Source organism: Hordeum vulgare, chromosome 5H, assembly GCF_904849725.1.
Source record: "Hordeum vulgare subsp. vulgare chromosome 5H, MorexV3_pseudomolecules_assembly, whole genome shotgun sequence".
Lineage (NCBI taxonomy): Eukaryota > Viridiplantae > Streptophyta > Magnoliopsida > Poales > Poaceae > Hordeum > Hordeum vulgare.
The window spans coordinates 226,619,623-226,642,613 of record NC_058522.1 but is presented as its reverse complement, the minus strand read 5'-3'; the positions used below and the strand labels follow the sequence as shown (position 1 = coordinate 226,642,613).

Below are 22,991 nucleotides of genomic sequence, written 5' to 3'. Positions count from 1 at the left end.
ACTGACCGATGCGTGTTCGCGTGAATAGAACTGTTGTGGATCCTGTTGTGCGACTCGGAGAGCGCCGAATTCTGCTGCTGCGCCGTGTGCAACAGGGCATGGATCTGCTCGATCCCTCTGCCAGCCTCTGAATCAGTCGGCTGGAGGGAATCGGCTATCTTGGCGGTGGCAGCCAGGTTGAGGACGGTGTGCGGAACACCTCCACGTTGCTCTGACGAGTGCGCCGACTGGCAGAACGACGGGGCTAACGGCGAGCGTCGGATGTTTCGCCGACCTCGTGCTCGTTTCGACCGGTTTGGCAGGGACTTTCATGGGAATTGGCCATGTGCACTTCGGCTGCAGGCCCGCGACCCAAGTACTCGGAAGGAAACTTAGTCGGAACTGAGTCCAAGCGCTGGGACGGCGGCGCAACTACAACCGATTTGAGGACCGCCACTTGTGAAGACGCGTTCTAGCGCGCCTGGGCGTGTTGCACCCAATGCTGGAGCCGCGGACGGCGAGACCGCTTGTTGCGGCGCGTGACGGGGGCGTAGATCGACACCGGAGCCGACTGCTGGAGAAGAAGGATGCCGCGGGCGCCGGCACGGAAGTGCATAGCCCCGCGACTGGGGAGTGCCTCGACGTCGGGAGGGGCATCCCGAAGCCATGCCGAATCGTCGATGACGAAGGAGAGAGCGCCGAAGAGGATCTCATGACCCATGCACAAATCTCCACCGGATGACATGATGAAAAGATGTAATCGCAAACTCGCCGAAAGTTGCTTAGGCGCCTGCCCCAAGGTGGGCGCCAACTGTCGTGGGTATAAGTCAGTCAGTAGATGTGTAGGGCACGAAAGGATGGGCAGAGCCTTAGCTACGATGAGGTTGTATGAGTTCAGGCCCCTCTACGGTGGAGGTAAAAGCCCTACGTCTCAGTGCTCTTGGGAGCTTGATGTCGAGTGGAATATGGATTGCAGTGAAAATGCTAACCCCTGCACCAGTGGAGAAGGGCGGCTTGTATAGAGTGCGTTGCCCTTCACAATGGTTCGGTGCACAGGGGTGATGTAGTGGCGAATAAATGCCTACGTTACACGTAACGTATGCCTTAAATGCTAATAATGGTACATGAAAACGTATGACCGTTGCCCTCCAGGGGGGGTACGATGTACAGAGTGGAATCCAGTCGGTAAGTTTGATACGTTCCGAATGCCCATCTCCGACTGGATGATGGAGGAATCGTCACCGACTGGATGATGGGAAGTCCTTAATTCAGTCGGAACTGACTAAGGGCCTTGTCCCTTATGAAGGGTAGTCCTTGGGTAAGACCTATAGGGCAGGCCTATGACCCTACCCTGGGACTATAACCCGATCAATCACCGTCGCGTTGTGACGCCGTTGAGCTCCGGGAGGTGGAGGTGGAGTTTCTCTTTCTATGTTGAAAGAGAGTTAACACAAAGAGATGTTCAGAAAGAGAGAGGTTGGAGATGAGAGAAAGAAGAAAAGAAAAAATGAAATATGTATTATGAATGTATTATACGTATGTATGTATCATGTAGGTATGTGTGTATGTATTGGGTATATATGCATGCATGTAAAAAGAATACATTGTGCGTATGAATATGTGTATATGTGTTTTGTGTGTATGTGGCCAATGCCACTTACGTGTGGGGCCAACACTCCCACTCCCACTGACAGGGAGGCCCCACACGCACTGTTAAAATATAAAAATAAAATATATGTTTTTATTAAATAAATAAATAATCAGAATTATTTTTTAATTAATTAGTTAATTAATTAAATAGATTATTTAGATAATCTGTTAATTAGGATAATTAAATTATCCTATTAGAGTATGACACGTGGGTCCCTCACTAAATTAATCTGATTAATTAATATTAAACCTAATTAAAAACTGAGTCTATGACGCACGGGACCCACTGGTCAGTTGACCAGTCAACTGCTGATGTCAGCATGACATCATGTTGATGTCATAATTGCATTTAATAAAATTAATTAAATATGTTTTTAATTCCTAAATATTGACTAAAACTTTAAAAATTAATATAAAATAATCCGTAAGTCAGATCAAAATATTTTCAACATGAAAGTTGATCAGCAGAACGAGACGAACCCGGATACACGGTCCATTCGTCTGTCACGCGTCCCTAGCATAGCAAACGTGGAACTTCTCATTGTTTTGAGTGTGACCGGTAGTAGCCAGAGACCCGGGAAATATCATGTGATATTTTCCCGACCCGTCTATGACGGATGTTGCTGCGTTAGCTCATGTCTAGTCTACATATTGCCATGCCATGCTTAGTGTTGCACCTGTTGCTATTATTTATTGTTTCTCCCCCCTCTTCTTACCGGTAGACCCCGAGATTGACGCTGCTGCTGGGTACACCTACCCTCCTGACGACCAGCCCTTTGCTGCAGAGCAACAAGGCAAGCAAACCCCCCTTGATCATCCCTATATCGCCTATGTCTTTCTTCCTCCTGCTTGCATTAGTATTTTGCTACTGTTGTAGTTAGCTCCTATATCTGATGCATAGCCTATTTTTTTATGAACTGCTACTTTCAGTACTGCACCTTTAAACTGTTTAGTATAGGTGGAGCAGTCTTCCCCTCTGACCCCGTAGTCTAGTTGCTTCGCTTTGTTTCCAAATCTCGATCCCTGATCAACGAGCCAGACCCGACACAACACTTACACCCCCAGTTGTGCGACGCTACAGAGATACTATCGGGTACCGAGGGAGACACCTCGCGAAGTACTCCTGATGATATATGTGTAGTACAGCTAATCGGTTGTGGTTATCGAGGGTGACTCCTCTTTCACCATTCCCAACGATGTCTCTGTCGTGCACCTCTCAAGTGTGGGACCCTTGAGGGTGATTCCTCTAAGTCCACCTTGACGAATTACATCGTTCGGAATCCAACGAGGGTGATACCTCGGATTCCCCCGATGTTACAACCACACAGTTACTTGACCATGTTACTGGGATCTTTGCTGAATAGATGTTAGGCGGGTGGATTCCCGCGTGTTTGTGTCGATGGCTTAATTAAAATGATAATGGATTTGGGTATTTGATCAGGATTGGTCGGAAGGCATGATTACGCACTAACCGTCTGCGTGGGAAGAATTATGGGTACTCGACGTCGCGGTATCAGCCGAAGCTCTTCAGACGTCAGCGATGTAGCGGCTCGCGCCCGAGTGGTCTCGAGATGCATCGCTCTTGTATTAAGGGGTGCTAGGAATGACATCGGCCGCTGTCAGATCATGCAGGAGCGTGGAGGGCAAGTGAGCCCACGACCCCTTTGTGCTTAGGAGTTAGACCGGCAGGCTGACCTCTCTGCTGAGCTTAGGTGGGGCTGCGACGTGTCGATATTCCGAGGTCGGGCATGACCCAGAAAGTGTGTCCGGCCAGAGTGTTATCGAGCGCGTCGGGGAATATGTTGTGCACCCCTGCAGGGAAGAACTTATCTATTCGAATAGCCGTGTCCACGGTTACAGGACGACTTGGACTTGTGTCGTGATCTTATACAACTACAATTGTTACTTAACTGGAATTAGTTGCCCCGGGATTGCTTCCTCACAGCGAGTCGAGGGAGGATCTCTGGGCGTGACCTCATATTAATATTGCTGCAACAATATGACTATTTAATTATGTTACACCTGTTCTATTCTCGTCTATTGCTGCAAGATCCTGAAGATGCTAGTCTTCGATAGGACTAGGCTTTCTCCCTCTTTTCTCGCATTGCTGCAGTCAGTCCACATATAAGCACCCCCTTCCTTGATACTGATGCATACTTAGAATAGTTCTGATGTAAGACTTGTGAGTACTTTGGATGAGTACTCACCGTTGCTTTGCTCCCCCTTTGTCCCCTTGATCCGTTGTTGTGACGAGATGATGGAGCCCAGGAGATGGAGGTTCCCGCCGACGATGACTGCTATCCCGACGGTGCCTACTACTACGTGGAGGCCGCTGAAGACCGGGAGTAGTTAGGAGGTTCCCAGGCAGGAGGCCTCGCCTCGTTCGATCGTTGTATCTTTTGTGCTAGCCTTCTCTAAGGCACCCATGTTTTATGTGTGTACTCAGATATTGTTGCTTTCGCTGACTCGTGTGTTTATCGAGCTTTCGTAATCTAGCCCTCGAGGCCCCTGACTTGTAATATGAAGCTAATATTGTTTTATTTGTGTCTACAGTTGTGTTGTGATATCTTCCCGTGAGTCCTTGAGTTTGATCGTACGCATTTGCGTGTATGATTAGCGTACAATTAAATCGAGAACGTCACACTGGTGGCAGAGGAACAAGCCTTGGGTGGCGCAGTCGGCGAATTGGTTGGCAACGGCCTTGGCCCGACGCGCGGAAGCTGGGTCGGGCGGAGGAAGACGGAATGACTTTTTTGTAAACAATTAGAAGATATAAGTTTTTTTTGGAAAAAATACTTTACACTATGCTTGCGACATGAATTATGGGACGGAGGGAGTATAAGACAAGATGAGTCTAACCTAATAAACTAGTAATGGTGCACGTGCAAATGCACGTATAATCATATGCATCAAATTTATTTATAACATAAAAAATTCCTTATTCTATTTTTAAGATAGTAATAATCTGTATAAGTTATTCACGTATATCAATAATATATATAGATAAAAATTCACGTACATTAATCCGCGACTTTCAACAGGAACTCCACCTGCTCTGGAAGTGGACTTGTGGAGTGGAGGTTCTCCGTACATGGCCTAAGTATTTGAAACATAATAAAAACGAAAAATGGAAAAAAAATCTATTTTCGGGTTTCAATTAAGATACCCACATTGAAGGTACAAACACAAAAATACATGTTGATGTGTTCACTTGTTCTTCCATACAAAGGGCCATCATTGTGTACAATGTGATGTGTTATGCACTACCATTGATACATACTAATAATGTATTTTTGCAATCTTATTTTTTCTACAGGAAACAGGTTGAAACCTACCAAGAGGCAACATAACAAGATTTAAAAAGTAGAAAGGAAATTTGGAGGATTTCAATAAGTCAGCTCGGCTGTACAGCAGCAAAGGCTAAGTGCCAAACCCTCCAACGGGAGGTTAACACTCTAAATAACTTCAGAAACTAACTCTTCCGGACTCATATCTTTGGCCTAAAAGAATTGTTTTCAACATATTGAATGATTAGAGTGAATTGCAAAAGCTAGTTCGTTAGTGTCCGAATTAAGGAGGGACTATAATTCGTACTTCGGCTGGTATAGTAGCACTACATAGCATGTTTTCCAATCATATCTAGACACGACATAATGTTTGCTATCTTTTGACAAATCATCAGTATGTATGCACTTGGTGGCATCGGTATTCATACCTATAAGGGAAACTGTTTTTTACCATTTCATTATCCCATCCCGAAAGAAAACCATGTGGTAAACAACTAAAGAAAACGAAACAATAATAGCGCATATCACTTCAAAATACTTAAACTATATTTGTTCCTGATTCATAAGGGCATCTAGAAAAATAAAAACAAGAATTTTAAACACTCTACAACTCACAATAGTGAAAGCTTAACAAGCACATTATGCTAGCTACTGCTCTTGTTTTGGGAACGCATAACTGCACCAATGTTTCAGTCTTGCAGAAATCAAAATATTAAATATGATAAAATACTTACCTATTTCTTCACCGGTGAAGAAATCATATACATGAACCCACATATCTTCCCCTCCAGTGATGAACTTACTCCCAGACTTTGGTTCAAGTGAAGCTGACTCCACAGTGCATGACATATCATAGCTTTTAACAAGCCAAAAACTGCAAAATTACCAAAAGAAATATATATTAAGGAACCAAATAATGCAAGTGATGCAGAACAATGGTCGTACAGGAAAGAACTTACTGATTTGCATCCCAAAATTTAACACTTGAGCCATCAGCTGTAGTGATGAACCTGCCGTCCTCGCTTACTTCTGCACTGGTGACAGGTGCCTTGGTTTCAAGAGTTTGAACAATTTTTCCACTTCTCACATCCCATAACTTGTGTAATAAGGAGAACAAGTATAATAAGCTTGCACAGAGAAGCAGCATGTGTTTTCATACTAACTTCAAATTTTAAAGATATTTTCCAGACAAACCTCACTCCACCCATATCAGAGTAGGAACTTAGAATAGATTAGTCACTGTGAAGCCAATCAACAGTTCGTACAGAACCAGGTGTTTTGTCAAGTTCCCTTGGAGCTGCATCTGGACGATTCATATCGTATATATACGCAAAATCTTCTCCACACCTCCAGTGAGAAACATGTGTGTATCCTGCAGTTGCATCGGCGGTTTGATTAGGTTTAGAACGTTATGGAGGAAAGTTCTAACTGACTACTGTAGCATACAAAGCACCTTAACTATCATAGACATGATTTCACGCCAATGGGATGCGCTGATGGATGTAAAAAACAGAGCTAATATACTTGTTGAATAGTTCATATTTTGTGGCAGGTTGCAAGAAGTAGCACTGGCAGGCCTTAGTTCAGAAAGTCTGGAGGGACCAAAAAATGACAGAAGGGAGAAGAATACAACACATATCATCTTAAGGGGGAGAAGAAAGACAGAATAACCAGCAACCATGGTGTACAGATGTCGGAAGAGAGGGGAAAACTAATGACATGCTTGGCTTGAAGACAAAACTTAGCTTGCCAATAATTGGGCAAAGCCAAAAAATTGACAACCAAATTGTTTTGCCAATCTCCCAAAAAGTTGCCGATTTTTACAAAAACAATGGCTAGATGATTTTGGGTAGCAAACCAAGCATGCCCTTTGTGTCAACAAACATTACCTCAGAAAAGGCACATGCACGGACTATATGCTTGTGCTCAAATGAATATAGCTCATTTCCTGTTAGTGCATCCCATATTTTGCTGCAAAAAATAGTCAAATATGTCTGTCAAAAGAGTAGATTATACTCATGAATTAGTACAGAAACATTTCTGAGCATTGACATTGAAGAACTGCAATCCTTTTTGCAGAAAAATGCTTTTTATTTCTATACAAAGAGTATGAGCACACTTGCAACTATAAAATAAAGTGATAATGTATTAAATTATGCAGATCAACATAACATTGTTGCCTTCTGGCTCTGCCTAATTTTGATAGTCAATCATGGATGCATTAAGTTATGGTTCACCAGCCGAGCAACCATCAGTGGACAGAACCAGCATAGAGAAATCGGATTGGTCCACTATGCACAACTTCACAACATCATTCATACAGTAGCAAAGACAGGAGAAGGAGAGGAATAACATGTGTTCATCTAACAACGTCATTCATAAAAACTTCTACAGTAGCAACATCTAATAGCATGTAGTGTATGTTAACATCATCATTCGTCCATCTAACATCATACAGAAAGACATCTATCCATCCATCTAATAGCATATACGTAGTATGCATCTAGTAGCATCATCTAACATCATGATTCATCCATCTAACAGCATACAGAAATCCATCTATACATCCATCTAACAGCATAGAGAAGGCATCAATCCATCCATCCATCTAGCAAATTAGCGTACAAAAAAAAAGAGGAACAGAGGGATGCTCGCCGTGGGTTGTAGGAAAGGAGAGCACCGGCGGCTGGTTCGCTTGAAGGAGAGGGATCGACGCCCGACGTTTGTGTCCAGAAGAGGCCGAGGGATGGCCGGCAGCGTCGATATCCAGAGGAGGAAGGGGGGAGGCGGCGGGAGGCAGCAGCAGGGGAGAGGATGGGTCCGACGCCTAGTACTGGGCCGGTGAGGCGGGTCCGACGGCGACGCAGATGCCTTGTTTCCGACAGGTAGGCGGCGGCAGTGGCCCCTCCAACACCAGCGGCGGCAGCGGCGCGAGCGGGGGGAGGCGGGGCGAGTGCGGCCCGACCGGCGAGCGAGGCGAGCGGCGGGGGGAGCGGCGCGACGCGGCGGGACGAGTGCGGCGAGCGGCGGGGGGAGCGGCGCGACGCGGCGGGACGAGTGCGGCGAGCGGCTGGGGGAGCGGCGCGACGCGGCGGGGCGGCCTGGCGAGCGGCGCGGCGCGGCGGCCTGGCGAGCGGGGACGGGCCGAGCGGGGAGAGATAGCGAGAGGTTGCGGCCGGGATTGACGAGACGAGGTGGGGGCGTGCGATTAGTTTAGCCCTAATGAAAACCATTTTCGTAAACGAGGTATCCAGAACGTTGATCAATATTTAAACAGTCCAGATGCAGAGTTGGATCTGCCTTCTCTTGCTTTTATTAGTGGAGATGAAACATCTATGTTACGATATTTATGTTACTCTCATTGTAAATTAATATAAGAATGTTTAGATTGTTAAAATTGTGTTCTAAATGTTTTTAAATTAGTTTATGAAGGAAGTACCATCCATTATGAAAACAATAATTTAGCCTAATAAGATATGTATATTATTATTCCATGTTATTTTTCATTATAGGTTAGTCTAAATTTGTTTGTCGATTTGATCCCTTTTAGGTCGAATTTGTTTTTCTCCAACCACTCGGTTGAAACCGGCATTTGTACTTCTTTAACCGTCAGCGGCAGCGCAAACCATGGCGGACACACGGATGTGCCACTCCGTGTTCGCTGCAGGGACGATAAGGCGACCCCTTACTTGGTCCCTTTTAGGTCGACTCGTCTTCGTGGGACGCAACCCCTCTCACCTTTCTGCTCTCTCTCTCTCTCTCTCTACCTTCCAAGGCCGCCGTTCCCGAGATTAGTTCACGCCATAGCTCGGCTCCCTGGAGCCCGCCGATCGCCAGCTGGCGAGACACTCCACTCCGCTCGGATCCTAGTCGCAGCTTGGAGATCCGGACTGGCATTTTTCCTGGTAAGCGTCGTCGTCTCTGCTCTGGAGGTACTTCTCTGATCCCAAATCCGGCTCCTCTCGAGCTATCCGCGGCTGCGGACGAATTAATCGCGAAGATTGCTGTTGCTGTGGAGCTCGTGGAGGCTCCTGCGGAATGTGGCCTCGCAGGAGTTCCACCGTCGCTGGATCTGGAAGTCAGCTTCGTGTGCTGTTGCCTGGAATGCAAAAAGTTCTTATTTTCCCCCACACTCCCGAAATTTCGCTGACTTAGGTGTCGTTCTCGCAATTTTTTATTCTCGGTTGTCGCTTGCGTTGCATCTGCCGGGAGAATTGAGCTGAAATGGGTGAGAGATAGTAAAATAGCCTCTTGTTGGGAATCTTGCCTTCTTCTCCCAAGATTTTGGCGCAGAGTTCTTGATTTGAGCTACCTATATGCTTCCCAGTCGTGACAGGAATACATCTGATTGTATTTGTACTTCGTGGTCTCTTGCTTATGAGTTACCTTTAGATTTCTCCTTTTCTTTAATAATTTATCAGCAGCTTCGAGAAATGTTGCTATTGCCATGTCTCTATCACTAACCCTTGATCTTTGCAGGGTGGTCAGTGGCGAGAAAAAAAGTTGTTTTTTTGGCTGAGTCTCTGAGCCCCGGAGGCTTCCATCTTGGATGATGTCTCCCTAAAAGGCACAATTGCAATAGTTTGACCTGCCTGCCTTCGATGCCTTTGCCGCGGTGGGCTACATAAGTTGCCATACTGTCTCTCTCTGTTGAATTTCTCAACTGGGAGGGTGATGGAGTCGTCCGGTTGCAGCTCTGAGATAGTTGAGTCCAACGAAGACTTGGACAATGCGCCCGTTAGTGGCTCCAGCTTGCTGCATATTAATGTGAAAACCGAGGAGAAAGATGGAAGACGTCGTGGTCATCCTGTGGAAGATGAGCTCGATCAGCTTCTTAAGGCGATTGATAGCAGGACTTACCGTCGAGCACTTAGCCCTGGCCAGGCCGGGGCGGATTCTTTGTTGAAGCATGCTCAAAAGACTCCTAGATCACTGTCATCTCAAATTGCAGTCACTGGAATATGCTCCAAACCTGTTAATATGAAGCAGGCACTGAGAAGGCATTGCATTTCCCAGGCGTCAGAAATGGCTGCAATGAAAAGGTTGTCGATGTCGCCTGGGTCATCAAGTTCATCTGAAGCAGGGACTATCCACAGGCTTTATGCCTCCTTGATGGTTCAGAGCAGTGATGGAAGCCTTGTGCATGATGATAGAAAGAACTTGATTGAAATATCAATCACTCCAGAAAGGATTAGTAAGAATTTATCTGGAGGAACAAGTGGCTTTAGTGAAGACTGTGATTTTGAGACAGCTGATGGAAGTGCAGTCACCTCCATGCATTCTGCATCTTCTCCCTCTACTGATATACAAAAGGTCAGGATCCAAGATGTCATCAATGGTGACCCTGTAGAAAATGAGAGCTCCATTGTGCAAAATGGAAAAACACATAAACAAGTTTCTGCGGCTACTGATGATAGTTCATCCAGAATCCCCATATTGATCAAACCCATCTCAACATCCCGGCTCGTGAAGCCAGTTTTCCGATGCAAAACCAGCAGTAATAAGAGTAGAATGAAAGAAGAACAACCTTCACTTGGTAATTCCTCCAATAGTACTAAATTTTGCTCTTCAAAGGAATCCATTTCCCATGTATCAACCAGCTCCTCTTCGGCGTCCAGCATTACTAATACCACCAGCTGTGCAGAAGGGGAGATAAATCCAGGCCCAGAAAAATCTGATGAGAGGTCGTCTGAATGGTTAACATTGGAAAAAGGTGAGCGCTCCCAGAATTCAAAGAGCAGCATTAGCGAGTACGGATGTAGCACTAGTATCAGCGATGAGAGCCAATTTGGCTTATATGGCTATAACAACAGGCCCCATATGGTGAAGGATCTCTGTTGGATAACCATTCGCCAGTTGGCGTTGCAACAGGGACCCTTAGGACTCGACAACTTTAGGCTTCTGAAGAGGCTTGGATGTGGGGATATCGGGACTGTGTATCTTGCAGAATTGGTTGATTCACATTGCTTGTTTGCTTTGAAGGTTATGGATATTGAGTACCTGATTAGCAGGAAGAAGATGCTACGAGCACAGGCTGAGAGAGAGATACTAGAAATGCTGGATCATCCTTTTCTTCCTACTCTTTATGCCCATTTTACGACGGACAATCTCTCATGCTTAGTCATGGAGTACTGTCCGGGTGGTGATTTGCATGTTCTTCGTCAAAGACAACCCGGTAGAAGCTTCCCAGAGCCATCTGCGAGGTACGTTTCATTGAGTACTTATAACTTCAGACATGGACATTCAATACTACAGAAGCCTGCATGATTGTGCATTTATTTTCTTTACTCGAATTAATCAGTTTGCTAATCTGAACTCACCTAGTTATTACAATCCCTGACCGAGCTGCTATTGCACCACTGCATGTTGGCTGGGTTTATGACAGTAGTTCTTGGTGTTCCAAATTTCTTGCTTATTATGCATTCTAAAATCTGCAAACATAATTTGCAAACACAACATGCCATTCTAACAAGACTGATATATTATTATTTCATCTATGAGTGTACTTTTCAACTTTAAGGGTGCCACTTTAAAGAGGCGTATTTGGTGACATCATTGTACATTTTTTGTATGTACTAATAACTCTAGCTTGCACTTGTGTAGTCGCCATCTGTTTGTACTAATAAAATCATTGATTTGCAGGTTTTATGTTGCAGAAGTTCTCCTTGCGCTGGAATATCTTCACATGCTGGGAGTCATATACCGTGATCTTAAGCCAGAGAATATCCTAGTCCGTGATGATGGTCACATCATGCTATCAGATTTTGATCTCTCACTAAGGTGCTCTGTTAGCGCCGTGCTCCTCCGGTCATCCTCGGTAGCAGCAAATCACCAACCAAAGAAGCTTACAAGCCCTTGTGCAGAGAGCTACTGCATCAATTCGTCGTGCCTCCAGCCCTCTTGTGCCCAGACGTCTTGTTTCAAGCCACGCCCCTGGGTACCGAAGCCTAGGAAGCCTAAATCTTCCTTGAAGAGGCTGCCACAACTTGTTGTAGAGCCTACGGAAGCACGCTCCAATTCCTTTGTTGGCACACATGAGTATCTTGCACCAGAAATCATCAAAGGGGATGGTCACGGGAGTGCTGTTGACTGGTGGACATTTGGTGTCTTTCTTTATGAACTTTTGTATGGTAGGACACCCTTCAGAGGTCCTGGGAATGATGAAACATTGGCAAATGTTGTTTCCCAGAATCTCCGGTTCCCGGATAACCCGGTTGTCAGCAGCAATGCAAAGGATCTCATCAGAGGATTGCTAGTCAAGGAGCCGGAGAACAGGCTGGGAACGTTGAGAGGAGCAGCTGAAATCAAGCAACACCCATTCTTTGAAGGGTTGAACTGGGCCTTGATACGATCTGTTGCCCCACCAGAGACACGGCCTTGCGATGTCGTGACTCTTGCGACGGTGCGGAAGAAGAAAGAAGGCAAGTGTCTGGACTTCAGGAGCGCCGAGGAGCTGGAATTTGAAGTTTTTTAGTGAGGTCTTGGTACAGTTTAGCACAATTTCTGCAGATAGTCTACAATTTTTCTGTTGAGTAGGTAAAGGCTGGGGCTGTCTGTACATGGTTAATAGATCACTTTTCCCGTTAATAGATCACTTTTCCTAATTAAAAGGAACAATCAAAGTCCATGACATCATTGTTGTTGCATCCTGTTGGAGGCCCCAGTTGATTTAGTGATCTGTTCCTATTGTGCAGCCGAACACTTGGGGGAGCAATAATGCATGAAAGCACTGATGTTTCACCTACAAGACTTGGATTTCTGTGAAAGGAACTCGTACAAAAGATCAATTTTCTTACTTCATATAGGTTTTTTCTAAGAAAGAAGTTCTTGGTGCAGTAAACTGATTTTTCCAATGAAGAGAAGCCACGAGAATGATCACAAAAATAATCAAATTACCTGTACTCCCTGCAATATGCATCTTTGTCTGGTTCCCCCCTAGGATCCTATTATCCAAGGCATCGCCTCCCCATGGGGCCCTATGATCAAATCATTCATATGCTTGTGCAACCACATGTGGTGCTGGATTTTACAAAGATTTTTTTAGGAACTACATACGGAACAAGATAAGTGAATTCATATTTATAAATATGTTTATATATATCCGTATTTAGTTCGTAATGAGATCTCTAAAAAAGATCTATATTTAAGAATAGAGGAAGTACAATGCTTTACGTTCCTACTAATCCCCATGAATTGTTAAAGGGGCCCCAAAGCCCTGTCAACAACGGTTGCTTGTGGATTTGGAACTATAAACATGACCGACAATGCAATGATTAGGGTTAACACCTTTGTTTTAGAAGTTATGATTAGGGTTACCACATAATCACAAAGTACAAAACGGCAACTGCATTCCCTGAAAACAAAAGAATAAGTTCACTTCCTCTGTTCTTAAATATAAATCAGTTTTTAACATGTGACATCATATGAAGCAAAATAAATGAATCTACATTTTAATATATTTATATACATTCATACGTAGTCTTTTAGTGGAACTTCTAAAAAACCTATATTTAGAATCCGAGGGAGTTATCATTCACGCCAACAATACATGAAGGTTTTTTTTTCATTCAGAGGGAAACCAAGAAATGTTTACTTAGTTAAACATAATCATATCGGTCCAGACGAGACACCTAATCGAACATTTCTTTTTATGATGTAGCGTGTCCTAATCATGACATTTTGTGAGTTTATGTACGGACCCTTACATTATGGTACAACTCAACTTCAACGGATCTGAAAGTTGAAAAACTTCATGCAGTAACCTTTTTTTTTGTTATATTCATGGATATCTGTACAAAGAAAGTGATGGCCATGAAAGCCTTGAGAAAGTATTTTCCTATAAAACACTGTACATGCGGATCATTTTATAGCACCCAATGGAATAGGAAAACGTTGCTGAGCATCTCTAATAGATCCCATAAACGGGCCAACTGATAAAATAACCATCAGTTTATGGGATGGAGGCCATTTTACCATTAAAAAGAATCCCTTAAAGTCATCTTTAGCAGATGCCGTAAAACATCACGTGTAAAAAATCAATATATATATGTGCTTCCCTAAATCGAATTTAGGACATCAAGGAACATGTTCGTAAAACCGTACCGTAAACGTTTTTTCCCCTCCTCACGCTTCTTCCCTCGGACGCAGGCATGGACGAACTTGAACTCTAGCCGACCAAAACGGTGCCGCTTTGAGCCACTGCCTGATCCGATGACGCTTCACTGATGCTCTGAGGATGCTCCGACCCGCTCCGATGATGCCCTGACCGCCCGCCCCACGAGCTCCTCCGCTTGCTCGCTGCTCATGTGTGGCGTCGTGAGGTTCCTGTGCTTCAGCTTGACCGACTTTACAGATCCTCCAAAAACGGTTGAAATCCTCCAGATATGACGAATGGAAGCTTGAATATAGGGGAGCGTGCTATTTTTTAGGGATATGCTATCTATTAAGAGCATTTTTTCTAGCTTATACTGCAAATACTGAGGTTTGACCATTTTTACGGGATCTGCTAGAGATGTTCTAAATCCGATTGTGTTTGAAATATTTTTGTGGGATCCCGGATCCACCGACTCATTTCCTTCATATCTATGGGATTCCCTTTGTTTTTGTCAGTTCCCCTTTCCCTTGGCGCGAACCAACTTCCAAGAGCTTCACTTCCCGCTTCCCGCGCCACCGCCGCCTCGAATCCCATCCTGACGTCGCCGTCCGGCCTCGCGGCGCCGGATTTCAACCAAATGGAGTATCAACCGCCCCATATCATGCGCCACCGCCGTCGCTCCGTCCGCTCGAGCCTCTCACGGTCGATCATGCCGGCGCCACCCAAACTCATTTTGTCGCCGCCATCAAGAGGAAGCGGCAGAGGAGCCACCTCGTCCAAGGGGGTGTAGCCGGCGTGACACCATCCTCTTTCGACCCCGCTCTGATTCTACCCGTCAAGGCCGCGGGCGGGAGGAAGAAGACCCCCTCCACGATCCCGTCTGCTACGCGAGCGAAGGCCCCGAGGAAGAAGGCACTCGCGACAAGGGTCCAGGATCCTCCTCCGCATCCGACCGCTCACGAAATCCACATTCATAACTACTGCACCGGTCATGCCTACAACATGTTCGATGAAATTGTCGGGAGGTATAAAATTCTTTCTTTTGCTGGGTTTGATCCGAGGATCTATGCTTTCGCCATTCAGAACACTTGTGTGATCTTTGCCCATTAAATTTTGTAGCCGAAGTGTGCTGTCCACATATAGCGAGATGTTGGCAAAGAGCTAGGTGGATTTGAGTGCTCCCTTGGTGATTTCAATGCGACTCACGTTGAGGTCGAGGTGGATCTAGAGAATGACGGTGACGATGACATGCAAGTGATTAGTGAGGTCGACTATGATGCTAGCACAGGGAGGACGGGCAACTACACGAAGATGGAGGATGTGTTCTTAGTTAAAGCATGGGAGAGTATGTCTCTTAACGCCGTGGTCTGCAAAGATCAAAGATATGAAAATTATTGACAAAGAATCGAGGAAAAATATTAACAAATCATGCCATTCCCTTCCTAGGGGCGGACCCATGCCAATATTTTAATAGGGGCACACTTATTTTGCTAAGTGGGGCCCAAGTAGTAGAAAAACTAGGCTTCACAACTAGAAAACCAGAAATTGAGTGGGTGCCTAGGATCCCACTCAGTCCAATGTGGATTCGCCCCTGTCCCTTCCGGCCGGACCTTGAAGTGACCTCAGGACACCATCAACAAAGTTTGCAACCGTTGGAGTGGGTGCTTGGAGCAAGTGCGGAGTGCACCTCCAAGTGGCGTCACTATTGATGATTATGTGAGTATTTCTTCATCTTGGTGTCTTTGGTCCTGTTGATATGAAGAGTATGAGCTCATACTTGTCTCAATGTTTACGTGTAGGGTCACATCGCTAATGAGTACTACAAGCAAACCTCGGGCACTAACGACCGGTCATTCAATCTTCATCCTTGTTGGAAATGGCTCCGGGATAGTGAGAAGTGGAGGGTGAGGGACAAAGAATGCTCCCCGAATAAAAGCGTCAAATTGTAAGATGAGGATGGTGATGATAGTGATTATGCACCAAGAGAAGGAAAAACAAGGCTAAACCAGATGGAAACAAGAAGGAGAAAGCAAGAGTCAAGTGGACGGCCGAGGCAATCACGTTGAGGGATCAAATTTGTGAGTTGGTGAAGATGGAAGAGGCAATGCCAGCCAAGCATTGGGATGTTAAACTGGCGATGGACATGAAGAAAGAGAAGCACAAGGAGGAGAAGTGGATGAAGAGGTGTGCCTTCGAGGAGCGCAAGATCGCCCTAGAGGAGCAAAAGGGGAAGGACAAGAGGACCGCCGAGGAGGACCGGTCCATGGATGAAGTGATAACAGTATTTTGGGAGATGAAAAAAATGGTGATCATGTGCCGAAGGAAGATGGAGCTTCAAAATCTTATGGCCGGTGGCGGTGTTGCGTTTGGATGGAGTTTTGCTTTCGGCAATGTTGGTGGAGGTGGCTTCGGCATGGGTGGTGGAGGGTTCGGCATGGGTGGTGGTGTTGGGTTTCGAGTGTTGGAAATATGCCCTAGAGGCAATAATAAATTGGTTACTATTATATTTCCTTGTTCATGATAATTGTCTATTACTCATGCTATAATTGTATTAATCGGAAACCATAATAAATGTGTGAATACATAGACCACAACATGTCCCTAGTGAGCCTCTTGTTGGCTAGCTCGTTGATCAATAGATGGTCATGGTTTCCGGATCATGGACATTGGATGCCATTGATAACGGGATCACGCCATAAGGAGAATGGTGTGATGGACAAGACCCAATCCTAAGCATAGCACAAGATCGTGTAGTTCGTCTGCTAAAGCTTTTCTAATGTCGAGTATCATTTCGTTAGACCATGAGATTGTGCAACTCCCGGATGCTGTAGGACTGCTTTGGGTGTACCAAACTTCACAACATAACTGGGTGATTATAAAGGTGCACTACAGGTATCTCCAATAGTGTCTGTTGGGTTGGTATGAATCGAGACTCGGATTTGTCGCTCCATGTTTCACAGAGGTATCTCTGGGCCCACTCGATAATGCATCATCATAATGATCTCAATGTGACTAAGGAGTTAGTCACGTGATGATGTGTTACGGAACGAGTAAAGAGACTTGCCGGTAACGAGATTGAACAAGGTATAGGGATACCGACGATCGAATCTCGGGCAAGTGTCATACCGGTAGACAAAGGGAATTGCATACGGGATTGAGTGAATCCTCGACATCGTGGTTCATCCAACGAGATCATCGTGGAACATGTGGGAGCCAACATGGATATCCAGACCCCGTTGTTGGTTATTGGCCGGAGAGGTGTCTCGGTCATGTCTACATGTTTCCCGAACACGTTGGGTCTACGCACTTAAGGTTCGGTGACGCTAGAGTTGTTATGGGAATCGTATATGTGGTTACCGAAGGTTGTTCGGAGTCCCGGATGATATCCCAGACGACACGAGGAGTTCCAGAATAGTCCGAAGGTAAATATTTATATATGGGAAGTCCAGTTTCGATCGCCAGAAAAGTTTTGGGGTTTATCGGTATTGTACCACGACCACCGAAAGGGTACCGGGGGTCCACCGGGAGGGTCCACTTGTCCCGGAGGGCCACATGGGCTGAAAGGAAAGAGGAACCAGCCCCTGGTGGGCTGGTGCACCAAGGGTAGGAGGCCCAAGGCGCAAGGGAGGTCATACCCTAGGCGTGGGGGCTGCCTTGGGTGGCAAGCCACCCACCTAGGGCGCCGCCCCTCCTCCTCCTTGGGCTACCGCACCTCCTAAGGTTTCCCTAGGGGTGGCGCACCCCCTCTCCCTCCCTCCTATATATAGTGGATGATTTGGGAGGGCTGCAGACACCTGATTTGAATAACCTCGGCGCAACCCTACCTCTCCACCTCTTTCTCCTCCTCCGCGGTGCTTGGCGAAGCCCTGCCGGAGAGCCACATACTCCATCGCCACCATGCCGTCGTGCTGCCGGAGTTCTGCCTTAACTTATCCTCCCTCCTTACTGGATCAAGAAGGGGGAGATGTCCTCGGGCTGTAGGTGTGTTGAACGCGTAGGCACCGTACGTTCGATGTTCACACCAGATCTTCCATGATTTGAATCGCCGCGAGTACTACTCCATCGACTGCATTGATAGTAACGCTTCCGCTATGCAATCTTCAACGGTATGAAGATGCTCTGCCTCACTCGTTGTTGGTCTCTCCTAGATGATCTTGGTGTGGCGTATGATTTTTTTTGAATTATTACTATGTTCCCCAATAGTGTCATCCGAGCAAGGTCTATGCGTAGATTCTATGCACGAGTAGAACACAAAAGTTGTAGGTGATGATTTTGTCAATTGTTTGTTGTTACTAGTCTTATCTTGATTCGGCGGCATCGTGGGATGAAGCGGCCCGGGCCGACTTTACACGTACTCTTACGTGAGACTGGTTCCACCGCCTGACATGCACTTGTTGCATAAGGTGGCTAGCGGTGTCTGTCTCTCCCACTTTGGTCGGATCGGATTCGATGAAGAGGGTCCTTATAAAGGGCAAATAGCATTGGTATATCAACATTGTGGCTGTCACGTAGGTAAGAATCATTCTTGCTAGAAACCCAAATCAGCCACGTAAAACTTGAAACAACAATTAGAGGACGTCTAACTTGTTTTTGGACGGTATGCTATGTGATGTGATATGGCCAAAAGGATGTGATGTTATATATGTGATGTATGAGATTGATCATGTTCTTGTAATAGTATTCACGACTTGCATGTCAATGAGTATGAAAACCGGTAGGAGGCATAGGAGTTGTCTTAATTTATTGTATGAGATGCAACGCCATGTGATTAGTTTACTTTATTGCTAACCGTTAGCTATAGTAGTAGAAGTAATAATTGGCGAGACGACTTTATGAAGACACAATGATGGAGATCATGATGATGGAGACCATGGTGTCATGCCGGTGACAATGATGATCATGTCGTGCCCCAAAGATGGAGATCAAAGGAGCAAGATGATATTGGCCATATCATGTCACTATATGATTTGCATGTGATGTTTATCATGTTTCTATATCTTACTTGCTTAGAACGACCCTAGTAAATAAGATGATCACTCACTAAAATTTAAAGAAAATTGTTCCCCCTAAGTGTGCACCGTTGCGAAGGATTGTTGTTTGGAAGCACCACGTGATGATCGGGTGTGATAGATTCTAACATGCGCATACAAGGGTGTAAGCCAGATTTACACACGCAAAACACTTAGGTTGACTTGACGAGCCTAGCATGCACAAACATGGCCTCGGAACACGGGAGACCGAAAGGTCGAACATGAGTCGTATGGTGGATATCATCAACGTTGAGATGTTCACAATTGATGACTAGTCCGTCTCACGTGATGATCGGACACGGCCTGGTCGACGTGGGTCATGTATCACTTGGATGACTAGAGGGATGTCTATCTAAGTGAGAGTTCATTAAATAATTTGATTAAATGAACTTAATTATCATGAACATAGTCAAAAGGTATTTGCAAATTATGTTGTAGCTTGCGCTGTAGCTCTACTGTTTTTGATATGTTCCTAGAGAAAACTTAGTTGAAAGATGATAGTAGCAGTTATGCGGAATGGGTCCGTTAACTGAGGATTGTCGTCATTGCTACACAAAAGGCTTATGTCCTTAATGCACCGCTCGGTGTGCTGAACCTCGAGCGTCGTCTGTGGATGTTGTGAACACCTGACATACACGTTTTTGATGACTACGTGATAGTTCAATGCGTAATGCTTAACGACTTAGAATTGAGGCGTCGAAGACGCTTTAAACGTCACAGAACATATGAGATGTTCCAGGAGATGAATTTGGGATTTCATGCTCGTGCCCTTGTTGAGAGGTATGCGACCTCCGACAAGATTCTTTGTCTATAAAGTAAGGGAGAAAAGCTCAATCGTTGAGCGTGTGCTCAGATTGTCTGAGTTCTAGAATTGCTTGAATCGAGTGGGAGTTAATCTTCCAGATGAGATAGTGATGGTTCTCCAAAGTCACTGCAACCAAGCTACTAGAGCTTCGTGATGAACTATAACATATCAGGGATAGATATGATGATCCTTGAGCTATTCGCGATGTTTGACAGTGCGAAAGTAGAAGTCGAAAAGGAGCATCAATTGTTGATGGTTAGTAAAACCACTAGTTTCAAGAAGGGCAAGGGCAAGAAGGGAGACTTCATGAAACTACAAACCAGTTGCTGCTCTAGTGAAGAGGCCCAAGGTTGAACCCAAACCCGATACTAAGTGCTTCTATAATGAGGGGAACAATCACTGAAGAGGAACTACCCTAGATACTTGGCAGATGAGAAGGCTGGAAAAGTCGACAAAGGTATATTGGATATACATGATATTGATGTGTACTTTACTAGTACTCCTAGTAGCACTAGGGTATTAAATACCGGTTTAGTTGCTAAGTGTTAGTAACTCAAAATAAAATCTGCGGAGAAAATGGAGACTAGCTAAAGGTGAGGTGATGATGTGTGTTGGAAGTGTTTCCAAGGTTGATGTGATCAAACATCACACGCTCCCTCTACCATCGGGATTGCTGTTAAACCTAATTAATTGTTATTTAGTGTTTTGTTGAGCATAGACATGATTGGATTATGTTTATTGCAATACGGTTATTCATTTAAAGAGAATAATGGTTATTCTATTTACTTGAATAATACCCTCAATGGTCTTGCACCTAAAATGAATGGTTTATTGAATCTCGATCGTAGTGATACACATGTTCATAATATTCATGCCAAAAGATATAAAGTAGTAATGATAGTACCACTTACTTGTGGCACTGCCACTTGAGTCATATTGGTATAAGACGCATGAAGAAGCTCCATGCTGATGGATCTTTGGACTCACTCGGTTTTGAAAAGTTTGAGACATGCGAACCTTGTCCATTGGTATAAACGCATGAAGAAACTCCATGCAGATGGATCGTTTGGACTCACTTGATTTTGAATCACTTGCGACATGCAAATCATACCACATGGGCAAGATGACTGAAGACCTCGTTTTCCAGTAAGATGGAACAAGAAAGTAACTTGTTGGAAGTAATACATTTTGATGTATGCAGTCCAATGAGTACTGAGGCACGTAGTGGATATCATTATGTTCTTACTTCAGAGATGATTTGAGTAGATGCTAGTATATTTACTTGATGAAACACAAGTCTGAATTATTGAAAGGTTCAAGTAATTTCAGAGTGAAGTTGAAGATCATCGTGACAAAAGGATAATATGTCTACAATGTGATCGTAGAGGTAAACATATATATCTGAGTTGCGAGTTTGGTAAACATTTAAGACAATGTGAAAATTGTTTCACAACTCAGGCCACCTGGAACACCATAGTCTGATGGTGTGTCAGTATGTCATAGTCGTGCCCTATTAGATAAGGTGCATACTGTGATGTCTCTTATCAAATTACCACTATCATTTATGGGTTAGGCATTGGAGACAACCGCATTCACTTTAAATAGGGCACCACGTAATTCCGTTGAGACGACACCGTATGAACTATGGTTTAGAGACACCTAAGTTGTTGTTTCTTAAAAGTTTGGGGCTGCGATGCTTATGTGAAAGAGTTTCAGGCTGATAAGCTCGAACTCAAAGCAGACATATGCGTATTCATAGGACGCCCAAAACAGTTGGGTATACGTCCTATCTCAGATCCAGAAGCAAAGTGTTTGCTTCTAAAACGGGTCCTTTCTAGAGGAAAAGTTTCTCTCAAAAGAATTGAGTGGGAGGATTGTGGAAACTTGATGAGGTTATTGAACCATCACTTCAACCACAGTGTAGCAGGGCACATGAAGTTGTTCCTGTGACGCCTACACCAATTGAAGTGGAAGCTGATGATAGTGATCACAAAGCATCAGATAAAGTCACTACCATACCTCGTAGGTCGACAAGAACGCATACTACTCCGTAGTGGTACGGTAATCCAGTCTTAGAGGTCATGTTGCTAGACAACAATGAACCTACGAGCTATGGAGAAGCGATGGTCGGCTCAGATTCCGACAAGTGGCTGAAGGCCATGAAATCCGAGAGAGGATCCATATATGAAAACAAAGTGTAGACTTTGGAAGAACTACTTGATGGTCGTAAGATTGTTAACTATAGATGGATTTTTAAAAGGAAGACAGACGATGATGGTGAAAAGTCACCATTAAGAAAGCTCGACTTGTCGCAAAGATGTTTCCGACAAGTTCAAAGAGTTGACTACTGTAACGCCCAAGATGCGACCCTATCCTTAATTTGGCACGAGGGCCTTGTCAGGGATAGAAGTGCATCTCGTCGTTTCGCAAGAATGGATATCGTTACAAGTACATGTACTAAAGAGAAGAGTATATGGAATTGGCTTACAATCGCCACAAGCTACATCAGGGTCACAACAGTACAATACATAATCATCATGAAGAAGAGCAGGGTCCGACTACGGACGAAAACAAACAAGAAAATAAGAACGATGTCCATCCTTGCTATCCCAGGCTGCCGGCCTGGAACCCATCCTAGATCGATGAAGAAGAAGAAACTCCAAATGAACAATCAACGCGCTCGCGTCAAGTAACCTTTACCTGTACCTGCAACTGGTGTTGTAGTAATCTGTGAGCCACAGGGGACTCAACAATCTCATTTCCAAAGGTATCAAGACTAGCAAAGCTTAATAGGTGAGGCATGGTTAAGTGGTGAGACTACAGCACGCGACTAAACATATGTGAGGTATCTAACTTACGAGTACAAGAATAAGAGGGGGATGTTCTACGCATAGCGGACGTGAACTACTGATGATCAAATGAATGATCCTGAACACCTACTTACGTCAAACATAACCCCACCATGTCCTCGATCGGAGAAGGAAATCGCGAAAGAGACAGTCACGGTTATGCACTCAGTTGGCATATTTTAATTAAGTTAACTTCAAATTGTCTAGAACCAGTGTTAAACAAAGTTTCCACGTTGCCACATAACCGCGGGCACGGCTTTCCGAAAGATTTAACCCTGCAGGGGTGCTCGAACTAAT

At 44.9% G+C, this 22,991-nt stretch overlaps 1 protein-coding gene across 1 annotated transcript; it reads left to right on the top strand.

The window, feature by feature from the left end:
- The first annotated feature begins 8,553 nt into the window (after positions 1 to 8,553).
- LOC123452361 (serine/threonine-protein kinase D6PKL1-like) lies at positions 8,554 to 12,660 on the top strand. Its single transcript, XM_045129006.1, has 3 exons — positions 8,554 to 8,821; positions 9,396 to 11,119; positions 11,559 to 12,660. The coding sequence occupies exons 2-3, from the start codon at positions 9,591 to 9,593 to the stop codon at positions 12,388 to 12,390; spliced, it is 2,361 nt and encodes a 786-aa protein (XP_044984941.1). The 5' UTR covers positions 8,554 to 8,821; positions 9,396 to 9,590; the 3' UTR covers positions 12,391 to 12,660.
- The last annotated feature ends 10,331 nt before the right edge of the window (positions 12,661 to 22,991 follow it).

What these genes read in the sequence shown, in the direction of transcription:
- LOC123452361 (XM_045129006.1), top strand. Translation starts at nt 9,591, where the DNA reads ATGGAGTCGTCCGGTTGCAGCTCTGAGATAGTTGAGTCCAACGAAGAC. An exon ending in TTCCCAGAGCCATCTGCGAG is followed by an intron (nt 11,120 to 11,558) that starts GTACGTTTCATT and finishes ATTGATTTGCAG; the next exon opens with GTTTTATGTTGCAGAAGTTC.